This window comes from Oryzias latipes, chromosome 8, assembly GCF_053564925.1.
Source record: "Oryzias latipes strain Hd-rR chromosome 8, Olatipes_Hd-rR_3.1".
In the NCBI taxonomy this organism is placed as follows: domain Eukaryota; kingdom Metazoa; phylum Chordata; class Actinopteri; order Beloniformes; family Adrianichthyidae; genus Oryzias; species Oryzias latipes.
Window position 1 is genome coordinate 28717501 of NC_136244.1, and position 16730 is coordinate 28734230.

The 16730-nt window shown below is 46.9% G+C and overlaps 1 protein-coding gene across 4 annotated transcripts in view; it reads right to left on the reverse strand.

The window, feature by feature from the left end:
* Nucleotides 1-16730, reverse strand: part of LOC144994175 (uncharacterized) — a 37124-nt gene that overhangs the window by 3372 nt on the left and 17022 nt on the right. For 2 of the 4 annotated variants that reach the window (XR_013657605.1, XR_013657606.1), the window contains exons 6-11: nt 13869-16692; nt 10799-13622; nt 7728-10552; nt 4658-7481; nt 1588-4411; nt 1-1341 (exon numbers count right to left, since the gene is read on the reverse strand). The exon at nt 1-1341 is cut by the window's left edge and continues 1019 nt beyond it. Coding sequence is in view for 1 of the 4 variants with exons in the window: in XM_078951014.1 (XP_078807140.1) it covers nt 208-1341; nt 1588-1980 (1527 nt within the window). In the remaining 3 variants the exon portion in view is untranslated. Of the gene's footprint in view, nt 1342-1587; nt 4412-4657; nt 7482-7727; nt 10553-10798; nt 13623-13868; nt 16693-16730 lie in introns of those variants that run through there. The other 2 variants (XM_078951015.1, XM_078951014.1) reach the window with 1 other exon arrangement.

The window sequence follows — 16730 nt, forward strand, 5'->3', positions numbered from 1 at the left end:
TAGGGATCAGAAATCACAAATTAGGGTTAGAAAATATAATCCAATGATTGGGATTAGAGCTACCTGATTGGGGATAATTGTAATCAAAGTCAGAAAACCATAATAAAGCCCAAAAGAAATGACACTTCAAAATTAAACTTTTAGACTAGGTTGCTCTTTACCACCCTCTGCTGGATAAAAACAGAACGAGAGAGGGACCTGATTGGATTACTCATCCACTCCCTCTGTCGGACCAAGAGGAAGAAACCTAGGACTCCAGTATTTCAGCATCTTCATGGCTGTATCTGCTGTCCAGTTCACATTGTCCTGGTCTGTCTCAACTGGGTCATCTGAAAGGCAAATGTGGTTACACAGTTCTCCGATGTGTTCATTCAGATGATCCAGGACTGCTTTTTCTTTTGGTGGCAGGCGACGTGAGTAACTAATCATGGGAATAATAATGTTGGCTTCGGGGAATAATCTTTCTGCCACTTCAAATGTTTGAAACATCTCAATCACTGGGATGTCTTTGTCCTTATGTGTCCTCTGATGGATGCCAAAGGACAAAAGGATGGTCTTTGGCTGAGTATGGCAGGTGGCGTTCTTTAGCAGGAACTCAGCGTGGTGCCATGTAGCTAGGGGGAAGCTGTCCACCTGGGTGTTGTCAGCCTTGAATGGTGGAAGTCTGCCGACATTAGAATCTCCCACAATGACCGTCTCCTGGTGTATGTGGAGATGCCAGTCTGTGAATTTGCGTGGAGTGGTGGCATGTCGTGTTGGGGTGCATACCTGCACAGCTGCTGCAGAGAGTGCTGCATGTCCCGCTGGGGTGGGGTGAGGAGCTTCTATGTTTTGCTCCTGGGATGCACGCTGAGCATCTGCTGGCTGCAGCTCTGGGATGGAAAATGGTTTTGCTGCAGGGATGATCTTCCTTCGTGTTGGTGGAGGAGTCATCGGAGAATGATGATGAGGAGGAGGAGATGATGATGATGCAGGGGATGAACACCCTGTGTCTCCCATCTGTGTGAATTCGAGCAGGGGTGACCAGTCCCACTCTGTGCTTTTCCTCTTGCTCTTCTTGGGGGCACGTTTGTGTGCTCCTGCTGGGCTCTGTGGTCTTGTGGTTTGGGGCTGGACTGCTGGTGAAGGTGATGGAGACAGCTCCAAGCTTAAATCCTCCTCTGGTTCATCTGTGAGTTCTGAAACAGAGGCAGGAGGAGAGGGGGGGGCCGGTACTCTTAACCTGGTGGTGAGCATTCTCTGGCACCGGTCCAGGGTTTCCTGCTTTAATCGCGTGCCCAGGTGTCTCTTGGCCCAGCATGTGGCGATCTCAAAAGGTCCTCTCCAATCTTCTGTGGAAAACTGGGAAAGTCTGTTCAGCTCCATGTCAATATTGTTCTGATAATGTTCTCTGAGAATCAGGATGGTAGTAAAGGCCCAGTTTTTTGCATTCCCCTGTATTAGAGTCTGCGTTTGTGAGCTGGGGGAAGCAGGTTTGACTATTGTAGTTAAATATTGGCTTATTTTGTTTAAGGTTGGAGGGTAATCTTCTTTAGACACATTAATGGAGTGATGCACCGCTTTGATTAGTCTATTGATGACACGCACCTTCTGGGTGAAGTCCGGGTCATCTGACTGCACTCTGTGTGGGGGTGCTCCAGTTGCATCTCCCCGTGTTGTGATCCAGTGGCCACCATGTTGGTTTGCAGGTCTGGTGCTGCGTCGGGGTCTGTGAGCACGCAGCTTCACCTCACCGTCAGGGTAAAAGCGCCAGTGATCAGATGCTGGCGGTGTGCTGGGGCGTCGGATGTGCTGTGCTTCAAAAAAGCTGGGCCCCCTCAGCTGCGGGTCCTCTCTGACGGCCTCAGCATAGGAGCGTCGAGGGCTCCCATCTGGATGACGTAAAAACGTGCTCCTGTCTCGCTCGAAAACACGGCCTCTCCTGCTGCCTCTCCTGGATTGGACCAGAATCCAGTCGTTTTCATGAGGCCTCGGTGGCATAATGGCTCAAATCACCCTTTCAGACTTAGCTGCTATGCTCATTCAAAAACAAAATGGAGGTCGAGGCGTGCTTTCACCGACGAATTCCGGTTTATTACTGGAGCGTTCAAGTAAAAAAGATATATATATACAAGCCGAAGTTGCAACGTTTCGAACAAAGAACAGTCTTCATCAGGCAAAAGGCTTTGAATAAATGTATACAGAGTTTGAAAAACCTGTCAAATGCAGCTGTGCTCCAAGTTTGATCTGCTCCGCCTGGAGTTCAGAGTAAAATGGACGTTCAGGGCGGATCAACAACCATGATGCACCTGGGGTCCTCTGTGACCAATCGTTCCTTGTCTCCGGGCAGAATGTCCCCTTCGCTGGGCCGGTGGAGTGTTGGAATTTTACAAACTCGGAGGGTTGCATTCAATGGCACTCGTAATTTTAAAATTTCACATAAAACAATAAATTTAAGCTTATTTGAACTGTAGAACATGAAAATATATAACAAATGAAACAAATTATTCTCAAACCATCTTAATTAAAATGTATTTCCTGTACAATATACATTTGTATGAATTTTAGTGACCAATTTTCTGGGTAACAGACTTAAACTTATAAAGAATTGCAGTTATTGGTGAAGTTCACCTCAGTAAAAAGTTCTGTTGACCATCAGACCTTAATAAGAACATAAAACAGTATATACAATCATTTTTTTCAAATTGAAGTGGGTGCGTTTTTACAGCATGTCCTTCTGAATGGAGTTGGAGGATCTGAGGAGAAGAGGAAGAACCTAGTGAAGAAGCAGAGGGCTCTGGCTGGTTAGGATTAAGAAAAATAAGAACTCCAATGCTGTGAGCATGGAGTTCCTGATGCACTGGCCTTCTCTGTCCCCACCATGGCTCCACCTTCATCTCCCTTGAATTATGTTTTATTTTTGTTTCAGGAATATCCCGCTCATGAAGAGGTCGGTCTGGTAAGCGCTGCAGGTAAGTAGGGTTAGGGCAAAACATACAGACGCTTAGGGTTAGGGCAAAAAATACACACACGGTTAGGGTTAGGGCAAAAAAATACACACGGTTAGGGTTAGGGCAATTATTCACCTGGTTAGGGATCAGAAATCACAAATTAGGGTTAGAAAATATAATCCAATGATTGGGATTAGAGCTACCTGATTGGGGATAATTGTAATCAAAGTCAGAAAACCATAATAAAGCCCAAAAGAAATGACACTTCAAAATTAAACTTTTAGACTAGGTTGCTCTTTACCACCCTCTGCTGGATAAAAACAGAACGAGAGAGGGACCTGATTGGATTACTCATCCACTCCCTCTGTCGGACCAAGAGGAAGAAACCTAGGACTCCAGTATTTCAGCATCTTCATGGCTGTATCTGCTGTCCAGTTCACATTGTCCTGGTCTGTCTCAACTGGGTCATCTGAAAGGCAAATGTGGTTACACAGTTCTCCGATGTGTTCATTCAGATGATCCAGGACTGCTTTTTCTTTTGGTGGCAGGCGACGTGAGTAACTAATCATGGGAATAATAATGTTGGCTTCGGGGAATAATCTTTCTGCCACTTCAAATGTTTGAAACATCTCAATCACTGGGATGTCTTTGTCCTTATGTGTCCTCTGATGGATGCCAAAGGACAAAAGGATGGTCTTTGGCTGAGTATGGCAGGTGGCGTTCTTTAGCAGGAACTCAGCGTGGTGCCATGTAGCTAGGGGGAAGCTGTCCACCTGGGTGTTGTCAGCCTTGAATGGTGGAAGTCTGCCGACATTAGAATCTCCCACAATGACCGTCTCCTGGTGTATGTGGAGATGCCAGTCTGTGAATTTGCGTGGAGTGGTGGCATGTCGTGTTGGGGTGCATACCTGCACAGCTGCTGCAGAGAGTGCTGCATGTCCCGCTGGGGTGGGGTGAGGAGCTTCTATGTTTTGCTCCTGGGATGCACGCTGAGCATCTGCTGGCTGCAGCTCTGGGATGGAAAATGGTTTTGCTGCAGGGATGATCTTCCTTCGTGTTGGTGGAGGAGTCATCGGAGAATGATGATGAGGAGGAGGAGATGATGATGATGCAGGGGATGAACACCCTGTGTCTCCCATCTGTGTGAATTCGAGCAGGGGTGACCAGTCCCACTCTGTGCTTTTCCTCTTGCTCTTCTTGGGGGCACGTTTGTGTGCTCCTGCTGGGCTCTGTGGTCTTGTGGTTTGGGGCTGGACTGCTGGTGAAGGTGATGGAGACAGCTCCAAGCTTAAATCCTCCTCTGGTTCATCTGTGAGTTCTGAAACAGAGGCAGGAGGAGAGGGGGGGGCCGGTACTCTTAACCTGGTGGTGAGCATTCTCTGGCACCGGTCCAGGGTTTCCTGCTTTAATCGCGTGCCCAGGTGTCTCTTGGCCCAGCATGTGGCGATCTCAAAAGGTCCTCTCCAATCTTCTGTGGAAAACTGGGAAAGTCTGTTCAGCTCCATGTCAATATTGTTCTGATAATGTTCTCTGAGAATCAGGATGGTAGTAAAGGCCCAGTTTTTTGCATTCCCCTGTATTAGAGTCTGCGTTTGTGAGCTGGGGGAAGCAGGTTTGACTATTGTAGTTAAATATTGGCTTATTTTGTTTAAGGTTGGAGGGTAATCTTCTTTAGACACATTAATGGAGTGATGCACCGCTTTGATTAGTCTATTGATGACACGCACCTTCTGGGTGAAGTCCGGGTCATCTGACTGCACTCTGTGTGGGGGTGCTCCAGTTGCATCTCCCCGTGTTGTGATCCAGTGGCCACCATGTTGGTTTGCAGGTCTGGTGCTGCGTCGGGGTCTGTGAGCACGCAGCTTCACCTCACCGTCAGGGTAAAAGCGCCAGTGATCAGATGCTGGCGGTGTGCTGGGGCGTCGGATGTGCTGTGCTTCAAAAAAGCTGGGCCCCCTCAGCTGCGGGTCCTCTCTGACGGCCTCAGCATAGGAGCGTCGAGGGCTCCCATCTGGATGACGTAAAAACGTGCTCCTGTCTCGCTCGAAAACACGGCCTCTCCTGCTGCCTCTCCTGGATTGGACCAGAATCCAGTCGTTTTCATGAGGCCTCGGTGGCATAATGGCTCAAATCACCCTTTCAGACTTAGCTGCTATGCTCATTCAAAAACAAAATGGAGGTCGAGGCGTGCTTTCACCGACGAATTCCGGTTTATTACTGGAGCGTTCAAGTAAAAAAGATATATATATACAAGCCGAAGTTGCAACGTTTCGAACAAAGAACAGTCTTCATCAGGCAAAAGGCTTTGAATAAATGTATACAGAGTTTGAAAAACCTGTCAAATGCAGCTGTGCTCCAAGTTTGATCTGCTCCGCCTGGAGTTCAGAGTAAAATGGACGTTCAGGGCGGATCAACAACCATGATGCACCTGGGGTCCTCTGTGACCAATCGTTCCTTGTCTCCGGGCAGAATGTCCCCTTCGCTGGGCCGGTGGAGTGTTGGAATTTTACAAACTCGGAGGGTTGCATTCAATGGCACTCGTAATTTTAAAATTTCACATAAAACAATAAATTTAAGCTTATTTGAACTGTAGAACATGAAAATATATAACAAATGAAACAAATTATTCTCAAACCATCTTAATTAAAATGTATTTCCTGTACAATATACATTTGTATGAATTTTAGTGACCAATTTTCTGGGTAACAGACTTAAACTTATAAAGAATTGCAGTTATTGGTGAAGTTCACCTCAGTAAAAAGTTCTGTTGACCATCAGACCTTAATAAGAACATAAAACAGTATATACAATCATTTTTTTCAAATTGAAGTGGGTGCGTTTTTACAGCATGTCCTTCTGAATGGAGTTGGAGGATCTGAGGAGAAGAGGAAGAACCTAGTGAAGAAGCAGAGGGCTCTGGCTGGTTAGGATTAAGAAAAATAAGAACTCCAATGCTGTGAGCATGGAGTTCCTGATGCACTGGCCTTCTCTGTCCCCACCATGGCTCCACCTTCATCTCCCTTGAATTATGTTTTATTTTTGTTTCAGGAATATCCCGCTCATGAAGAGGTCGGTCTGGTAAGCGCTGCAGGTAAGTAGGGTTAGGGCAAAACATACAGACGCTTAGGGTTAGGGCAAAAAATACACACACGGTTAGGGTTAGGGCAAAAAAATACACACGGTTAGGGTTAGGGCAATTATTCACCTGGTTAGGGATCAGAAATCACAAATTAGGGTTAGAAAATATAATCCAATGATTGGGATTAGAGCTACCTGATTGGGGATAATTGTAATCAAAGTCAGAAAACCATAATAAAGCCCAAAAGAAATGACACTTCAAAATTAAACTTTTAGACTAGGTTGCTCTTTACCACCCTCTGCTGGATAAAAACAGAACGAGAGAGGGACCTGATTGGATTACTCATCCACTCCCTCTGTCGGACCAAGAGGAAGAAACCTAGGACTCCAGTATTTCAGCATCTTCATGGCTGTATCTGCTGTCCAGTTCACATTGTCCTGGTCTGTCTCAACTGGGTCATCTGAAAGGCAAATGTGGTTACACAGTTCTCCGATGTGTTCATTCAGATGATCCAGGACTGCTTTTTCTTTTGGTGGCAGGCGACGTGAGTAACTAATCATGGGAATAATAATGTTGGCTTCGGGGAATAATCTTTCTGCCACTTCAAATGTTTGAAACATCTCAATCACTGGGATGTCTTTGTCCTTATGTGTCCTCTGATGGATGCCAAAGGACAAAAGGATGGTCTTTGGCTGAGTATGGCAGGTGGCGTTCTTTAGCAGGAACTCAGCGTGGTGCCATGTAGCTAGGGGGAAGCTGTCCACCTGGGTGTTGTCAGCCTTGAATGGTGGAAGTCTGCCGACATTAGAATCTCCCACAATGACCGTCTCCTGGTGTATGTGGAGATGCCAGTCTGTGAATTTGCGTGGAGTGGTGGCATGTCGTGTTGGGGTGCATACCTGCACAGCTGCTGCAGAGAGTGCTGCATGTCCCGCTGGGGTGGGGTGAGGAGCTTCTATGTTTTGCTCCTGGGATGCACGCTGAGCATCTGCTGGCTGCAGCTCTGGGATGGAAAATGGTTTTGCTGCAGGGATGATCTTCCTTCGTGTTGGTGGAGGAGTCATCGGAGAATGATGATGAGGAGGAGGAGATGATGATGATGCAGGGGATGAACACCCTGTGTCTCCCATCTGTGTGAATTCGAGCAGGGGTGACCAGTCCCACTCTGTGCTTTTCCTCTTGCTCTTCTTGGGGGCACGTTTGTGTGCTCCTGCTGGGCTCTGTGGTCTTGTGGTTTGGGGCTGGACTGCTGGTGAAGGTGATGGAGACAGCTCCAAGCTTAAATCCTCCTCTGGTTCATCTGTGAGTTCTGAAACAGAGGCAGGAGGAGAGGGGGGGGCCGGTACTCTTAACCTGGTGGTGAGCATTCTCTGGCACCGGTCCAGGGTTTCCTGCTTTAATCGCGTGCCCAGGTGTCTCTTGGCCCAGCATGTGGCGATCTCAAAAGGTCCTCTCCAATCTTCTGTGGAAAACTGGGAAAGTCTGTTCAGCTCCATGTCAATATTGTTCTGATAATGTTCTCTGAGAATCAGGATGGTAGTAAAGGCCCAGTTTTTTGCATTCCCCTGTATTAGAGTCTGCGTTTGTGAGCTGGGGGAAGCAGGTTTGACTATTGTAGTTAAATATTGGCTTATTTTGTTTAAGGTTGGAGGGTAATCTTCTTTAGACACATTAATGGAGTGATGCACCGCTTTGATTAGTCTATTGATGACACGCACCTTCTGGGTGAAGTCCGGGTCATCTGACTGCACTCTGTGTGGGGGTGCTCCAGTTGCATCTCCCCGTGTTGTGATCCAGTGGCCACCATGTTGGTTTGCAGGTCTGGTGCTGCGTCGGGGTCTGTGAGCACGCAGCTTCACCTCACCGTCAGGGTAAAAGCGCCAGTGATCAGATGCTGGCGGTGTGCTGGGGCGTCGGATGTGCTGTGCTTCAAAAAAGCTGGGCCCCCTCAGCTGCGGGTCCTCTCTGACGGCCTCAGCATAGGAGCGTCGAGGGCTCCCATCTGGATGACGTAAAAACGTGCTCCTGTCTCGCTCGAAAACACGGCCTCTCCTGCTGCCTCTCCTGGATTGGACCAGAATCCAGTCGTTTTCATGAGGCCTCGGTGGCATAATGGCTCAAATCACCCTTTCAGACTTAGCTGCTATGCTCATTCAAAAACAAAATGGAGGTCGAGGCGTGCTTTCACCGACGAATTCCGGTTTATTACTGGAGCGTTCAAGTAAAAAAGATATATATATACAAGCCGAAGTTGCAACGTTTCGAACAAAGAACAGTCTTCATCAGGCAAAAGGCTTTGAATAAATGTATACAGAGTTTGAAAAACCTGTCAAATGCAGCTGTGCTCCAAGTTTGATCTGCTCCGCCTGGAGTTCAGAGTAAAATGGACGTTCAGGGCGGATCAACAACCATGATGCACCTGGGGTCCTCTGTGACCAATCGTTCCTTGTCTCCGGGCAGAATGTCCCCTTCGCTGGGCCGGTGGAGTGTTGGAATTTTACAAACTCGGAGGGTTGCATTCAATGGCACTCGTAATTTTAAAATTTCACATAAAACAATAAATTTAAGCTTATTTGAACTGTAGAACATGAAAATATATAACAAATGAAACAAATTATTCTCAAACCATCTTAATTAAAATGTATTTCCTGTACAATATACATTTGTATGAATTTTAGTGACCAATTTTCTGGGTAACAGACTTAAACTTATAAAGAATTGCAGTTATTGGTGAAGTTCACCTCAGTAAAAAGTTCTGTTGACCATCAGACCTTAATAAGAACATAAAACAGTATATACAATCATTTTTTTCAAATTGAAGTGGGTGCGTTTTTACAGCATGTCCTTCTGAATGGAGTTGGAGGATCTGAGGAGAAGAGGAAGAACCTAGTGAAGAAGCAGAGGGCTCTGGCTGGTTAGGATTAAGAAAAATAAGAACTCCAATGCTGTGAGCATGGAGTTCCTGATGCACTGGCCTTCTCTGTCCCCACCATGGCTCCACCTTCATCTCCCTTGAATTATGTTTTATTTTTGTTTCAGGAATATCCCGCTCATGAAGAGGTCGGTCTGGTAAGCGCTGCAGGTAAGTAGGGTTAGGGCAAAACATACAGACGCTTAGGGTTAGGGCAAAAAATACACACACGGTTAGGGTTAGGGCAAAAAAATACACACGGTTAGGGGTTAGGGCAATTATTCACCTGGTTAGGGATCAGAAATCACAAATTAGGGTTAGAAAATATAATCCAATGATTGGGATTAGAGCTACCTGATTGGGGATAATTGTAATCAAAGTCAGAAAACCATAATAAAGCCCAAAAGAAATGACACTTCAAAATTAAACTTTTAGACTAGGTTGCTCTTTACCACCCTCTGCTGGATAAAAACAGAACGAGAGAGGGACCTGATTGGATTACTCATCCACTCCCTCTGTCGGACCAAGAGGAAGAAACCTAGGACTCCAGTATTTCAGCATCTTCATGGCTGTATCTGCTGTCCAGTTCACATTGTCCTGGTCTGTCTCAACTGGGTCATCTGAAAGGCAAATGTGGTTACACAGTTCTCCGATGTGTTCATTCAGATGATCCAGGACTGCTTTTTCTTTTGGTGGCAGGCGACGTGAGTAACTAATCATGGGAATAATAATGTTGGCTTCGGGGAATAATCTTTCTGCCACTTCAAATGTTTGAAACATCTCAATCACTGGGATGTCTTTGTCCTTATGTGTCCTCTGATGGATGCCAAAGGACAAAAGGATGGTCTTTGGCTGAGTATGGCAGGTGGCGTTCTTTAGCAGGAACTCAGCGTGGTGCCATGTAGCTAGGGGGAAGCTGTCCACCTGGGTGTTGTCAGCCTTGAATGGTGGAAGTCTGCCGACATTAGAATCTCCCACAATGACCGTCTCCTGGTGTATGTGGAGATGCCAGTCTGTGAATTTGCGTGGAGTGGTGGCATGTCGTGTTGGGGTGCATACCTGCACAGCTGCTGCAGAGAGTGCTGCATGTCCCGCTGGGGTGGGGTGAGGAGCTTCTATGTTTTGCTCCTGGGATGCACGCTGAGCATCTGCTGGCTGCAGCTCTGGGATGGAAAATGGTTTTGCTGCAGGGATGATCTTCCTTCGTGTTGGTGGAGGAGTCATCGGAGAATGATGATGAGGAGGAGGAGATGATGATGATGCAGGGGATGAACACCCTGTGTCTCCCATCTGTGTGAATTCGAGCAGGGGTGACCAGTCCCACTCTGTGCTTTTCCTCTTGCTCTTCTTGGGGGCACGTTTGTGTGCTCCTGCTGGGCTCTGTGGTCTTGTGGTTTGGGGCTGGACTGCTGGTGAAGGTGATGGAGACAGCTCCAAGCTTAAATCCTCCTCTGGTTCATCTGTGAGTTCTGAAACAGAGGCAGGAGGAGAGGGGGGGGCCGGTACTCTTAACCTGGTGGTGAGCATTCTCTGGCACCGGTCCAGGGTTTCCTGCTTTAATCGCGTGCCCAGGTGTCTCTTGGCCCAGCATGTGGCGATCTCAAAAGGTCCTCTCCAATCTTCTGTGGAAAACTGGGAAAGTCTGTTCAGCTCCATGTCAATATTGTTCTGATAATGTTCTCTGAGAATCAGGATGGTAGTAAAGGCCCAGTTTTTTGCATTCCCCTGTATTAGAGTCTGCGTTTGTGAGCTGGGGGAAGCAGGTTTGACTATTGTAGTTAAATATTGGCTTATTTTGTTTAAGGTTGGAGGGTAATCTTCTTTAGACACATTAATGGAGTGATGCACCGCTTTGATTAGTCTATTGATGACACGCACCTTCTGGGTGAAGTCCGGGTCATCTGACTGCACTCTGTGTGGGGGTGCTCCAGTTGCATCTCCCCGTGTTGTGATCCAGTGGCCACCATGTTGGTTTGCAGGTCTGGTGCTGCGTCGGGGTCTGTGAGCACGCAGCTTCACCTCACCGTCAGGGTAAAAGCGCCAGTGATCAGATGCTGGCGGTGTGCTGGGGCGTCGGATGTGCTGTGCTTCAAAAAAGCTGGGCCCCCTCAGCTGCGGGTCCTCTCTGACGGCCTCAGCATAGGAGCGTCGAGGGCTCCCATCTGGATGACGTAAAAACGTGCTCCTGTCTCGCTCGAAAACACGGCCTCTCCTGCTGCCTCTCCTGGATTGGACCAGAATCCAGTCGTTTTCATGAGGCCTCGGTGGCATAATGGCTCAAATCACCCTTTCAGACTTAGCTGCTATGCTCATTCAAAAACAAAATGGAGGTCGAGGCGTGCTTTCACCGACGAATTCCGGTTTATTACTGGAGCGTTCAAGTAAAAAAGATATATATATACAAGCCGAAGTTGCAACGTTTCGAACAAAGAACAGTCTTCATCAGGCAAAAGGCTTTGAATAAATGTATACAGAGTTTGAAAAACCTGTCAAATGCAGCTGTGCTCCAAGTTTGATCTGCTCCGCCTGGAGTTCAGAGTAAAATGGACGTTCAGGGCGGATCAACAACCATGATGCACCTGGGGTCCTCTGTGACCAATCGTTCCTTGTCTCCGGGCAGAATGTCCCCTTCGCTGGGCCGGTGGAGTGTTGGAATTTTACAAACTCGGAGGGTTGCATTCAATGGCACTCGTAATTTTAAAATTTCACATAAAACAATAAATTTAAGCTTATTTGAACTGTAGAACATGAAAATATATAACAAATGAAACAAATTATTCTCAAACCATCTTAATTAAAATGTATTTCCTGTACAATATACATTTGTATGAATTTTAGTGACCAATTTTCTGGGTAACAGACTTAAACTTATAAAGAATTGCAGTTATTGGTGAAGTTCACCTCAGTAAAAAGTTCTGTTGACCATCAGACCTTAATAAGAACATAAAACAGTATATACAATCATTTTTTTCAAATTGAAGTGGGTGCGTTTTTACAGCATGTCCTTCTGAATGGAGTTGGAGGATCTGAGGAGAAGAGGAAGAACCTAGTGAAGAAGCAGAGGGCTCTGGCTGGTTAGGATTAAGAAAAATAAGAACTCCAATGCTGTGAGCATGGAGTTCCTGATGCACTGGCCTTCTCTGTCCCCACCATGGCTCCACCTTCATCTCCCTTGAATTATGTTTTATTTTTGTTTCAGGAATATCCCGCTCATGAAGAGGTCGGTCTGGTAAGCGCTGCAGGTAAGTAGGGTTAGGGCAAAACATACAGACGCTTAGGGTTAGGGCAAAAAATACACACACGGTTAGGGTTAGGGCAAAAAAATACACACGGTTAGGGTTAGGGCAATTATTCACCTGGTTAGGGATCAGAAATCACAAATTAGGGTTAGAAAATATAATCCAATGATTGGGATTAGAGCTACCTGATTGGGGATAATTGTAATCAAAGTCAGAAAACCATAATAAAGCCCAAAAGAAATGACACTTCAAAATTAAACTTTTAGACTAGGTTGCTCTTTACCACCCTCTGCTGGATAAAAACAGAACGAGAGAGGGACCTGATTGGATTACTCATCCACTCCCTCTGTCGGACCAAGAGGAAGAAACCTAGGACTCCAGTATTTCAGCATCTTCATGGCTGTATCTGCTGTCCAGTTCACATTGTCCTGGTCTGTCTCAACTGGGTCATCTGAAAGGCAAATGTGGTTACACAGTTCTCCGATGTGTTCATTCAGATGATCCAGGACTGCTTTTTCTTTTGGTGGCAGGCGACGTGAGTAACTAATCATGGGAATAATAATGTTGGCTTCGGGGAATAATCTTTCTGCCACTTCAAATGTTTGAAACATCTCAATCACTGGGATGTCTTTGTCCTTATGTGTCCTCTGATGGATGCCAAAGGACAAAAGGATGGTCTTTGGCTGAGTATGGCAGGTGGCGTTCTTTAGCAGGAACTCAGCGTGGTGCCATGTAGCTAGGGGGAAGCTGTCCACCTGGGTGTTGTCAGCCTTGAATGGTGGAAGTCTGCCGACATTAGAATCTCCCACAATGACCGTCTCCTGGTGTATGTGGAGATGCCAGTCTGTGAATTTGCGTGGAGTGGTGGCATGTCGTGTTGGGGTGCATACCTGCACAGCTGCTGCAGAGAGTGCTGCATGTCCCGCTGGGGTGGGGTGAGGAGCTTCTATGTTTTGCTCCTGGGATGCACGCTGAGCATCTGCTGGCTGCAGCTCTGGGATGGAAAATGGTTTTGCTGCAGGGATGATCTTCCTTCGTGTTGGTGGAGGAGTCATCGGAGAATGATGATGAGGAGGAGGAGATGATGATGATGCAGGGGATGAACACCCTGTGTCTCCCATCTGTGTGAATTCGAGCAGGGGTGACCAGTCCCACTCTGTGCTTTTCCTCTTGCTCTTCTTGGGGGCACGTTTGTGTGCTCCTGCTGGGCTCTGTGGTCTTGTGGTTTGGGGCTGGACTGCTGGTGAAGGTGATGGAGACAGCTCCAAGCTTAAATCCTCCTCTGGTTCATCTGTGAGTTCTGAAACAGAGGCAGGAGGAGAGGGGGGGGCCGGTACTCTTAACCTGGTGGTGAGCATTCTCTGGCACCGGTCCAGGGTTTCCTGCTTTAATCGCGTGCCCAGGTGTCTCTTGGCCCAGCATGTGGCGATCTCAAAAGGTCCTCTCCAATCTTCTGTGGAAAACTGGGAAAGTCTGTTCAGCTCCATGTCAATATTGTTCTGATAATGTTCTCTGAGAATCAGGATGGTAGTAAAGGCCCAGTTTTTTGCATTCCCCTGTATTAGAGTCTGCGTTTGTGAGCTGGGGGAAGCAGGTTTGACTATTGTAGTTAAATATTGGCTTATTTTGTTTAAGGTTGGAGGGTAATCTTCTTTAGACACATTAATGGAGTGATGCACCGCTTTGATTAGTCTATTGATGACACGCACCTTCTGGGTGAAGTCCGGGTCATCTGACTGCACTCTGTGTGGGGGTGCTCCAGTTGCATCTCCCCGTGTTGTGATCCAGTGGCCACCATGTTGGTTTGCAGGTCTGGTGCTGCGTCGGGGTCTGTGAGCACGCAGCTTCACCTCACCGTCAGGGTAAAAGCGCCAGTGATCAGATGCTGGCGGTGTGCTGGGGCGTCGGATGTGCTGTGCTTCAAAAAAGCTGGGCCCCCTCAGCTGCGGGTCCTCTCTGACGGCCTCAGCATAGGAGCGTCGAGGGCTCCCATCTGGATGACGTAAAAACGTGCTCCTGTCTCGCTCGAAAACACGGCCTCTCCTGCTGCCTCTCCTGGATTGGACCAGAATCCAGTCGTTTTCATGAGGCCTCGGTGGCATAATGGCTCAAATCACCCTTTCAGACTTAGCTGCTATGCTCATTCAAAAACAAAATGGAGGTCGAGGCGTGCTTTCACCGACGAATTCCGGTTTATTACTGGAGCGTTCAAGTAAAAAAGATATATATATACAAGCCGAAGTTGCAACGTTTCGAACAAAGAACAGTCTTCATCAGGCAAAAGGCTTTGAATAAATGTATACAGAGTTTGAAAAACCTGTCAAATGCAGCTGTGCTCCAAGTTTGATCTGCTCCGCCTGGAGTTCAGAGTAAAATGGACGTTCAGGGCGGATCAACAACCATGATGCACCTGGGGTCCTCTGTGACCAATCGTTCCTTGTCTCCGGGCAGAATGTCCCCTTCGCTGGGCCGGTGGAGTGTTGGAATTTTACAAACTCGGAGGGTTGCATTCAATGGCACTCGTAATTTTAAAATTTCACATAAAACAATAAATTTAAGCTTATTTGAACTGTAGAACATGAAAATATATAACAAATGAAACAAATTATTCTCAAACCATCTTAATTAAAATGTATTTCCTGTACAATATACATTTGTATGAATTTTAGTGACCAATTTTCTGGGTAACAGACTTAAACTTATAAAGAATTGCAGTTATTGGTGAAGTTCACCTCAGTAAAAAGTTCTGTTGACCATCAGACCTTAATAAGAACATAAAACAGTATATACAATCATTTTTTTCAAATTGAAGTGGGTGCGTTTTTACAGCATGTCCTTCTGAATGGAGTTGGAGGATCTGAGGAGAAGAGGAAGAACCTAGTGAAGAAGCAGAGGGCTCTGGCTGGTTAGGATTAAGAAAAATAAGAACTCCAATGCTGTGAGCATGGAGTTCCTGATGCACTGGCCTTCTCTGTCCCCACCATGGCTCCACCTTCATCTCCCTTGAATTATGTTTTATTTTTGTTTCAGGAATATCCCGCTCATGAAGAGGTCGGTCTGGTAAGCGCTGCAGGTAAGTAGGGTTAGGGCAAAACATACAGACGCTTAGGGTTAGGGCAAAAAATACACACACGGTTAGGGTTAGGGCAAAAAAATACACACGGTTAGGGTTAGGGCAATTATTCACCTGGTTAGGGATCAGAAATCACAAATTAGGGTTAGAAAATATAATCCAATGATTGGGATTAGAGCTACCTGATTGGGGATAATTGTAATCAAAGTCAGAAAACCATAATAAAGCCCAAAAGAAATGACACTTCAAAATTAAACTTTTAGACTAGGTTGCTCTTTACCACCCTCTGCTGGATAAAAACAGAACGAGAGAGGGACCTGATTGGATTACTCATCCACTCCCTCTGTCGGACCAAGAGGAAGAAACCTAGGACTCCAGTATTTCAGCATCTTCATGGCTGTATCTGCTGTCCAGTTCACATTGTCCTGGTCTGTCTCAACTGGGTCATCTGAAAGGCAAATGTGGTTACACAGTTCTCCGATGTGTTCATTCAGATGATCCAGGACTGCTTTTTCTTTTGGTGGCAGGCGACGTGAGTAACTAATCATGGGAATAATAATGTTGGCTTCGGGGAATAATCTTTCTGCCACTTCAAATGTTTGAAACATCTCAATCACTGGGATGTCTTTGTCCTTATGTGTCCTCTGATGGATGCCAAAGGACAAAAGGATGGTCTTTGGCTGAGTATGGCAGGTGGCGTTCTTTAGCAGGAACTCAGCGTGGTGCCATGTAGCTAGGGGGAAGCTGTCCACCTGGGTGTTGTCAGCCTTGAATGGTGGAAGTCTGCCGACATTAGAATCTCCCACAATGACCGTCTCCTGGTGTATGTGGAGATGCCAGTCTGTGAATTTGCGTGGAGTGGTGGCATGTCGTGTTGGGGTGCATACCTGCACAGCTGCTGCAGAGAGTGCTGCATGTCCCGCTGGGGTGGGGTGAGGAGCTTCTATGTTTTGCTCCTGGGATGCACGCTGAGCATCTGCTGGCTGCAGCTCTGGGATGGAAAATGGTTTTGCTGCAGGGATGATCTTCCTTCGTGTTGGTGGAGGAGTCATCGGAGAATGATGATGAGGAGGAGGAGATGATGATGATGCAGGGGATGAACACCCTGTGTCTCCCATCTGTGTGAATTCGAGCAGGGGTGACCAGTCCCACTCTGTGCTTTTCCTCTTGCTCTTCTTGGGGGCACGTTTGTGTGCTCCTGCTGGGCTCTGTGGTCTTGTGGTTTGGGGCTGGACTGCTGGTGAAGGTGATGGAGACAGCTCCAAGCTTAAATCCTCCTCTGGTTCATCTGTGAGTTCTGAAACAGAGGCAGGAGGAGAGGGGGGGGCCGGTACTCTTAACCTGGTGGTGAGCATTCTCTGGCACCGGTCCAGGGTTTCCTGCTTTAATCGCGTGCCCAGGTGTCTCTTGGCCCAGCATGTGGCGATCTCAAAAGGTCCTCTCCAATCTTCTGTGGAAAACTGGGAAAGTCTGTTCAGCTCCATGTCAATATTGTTCT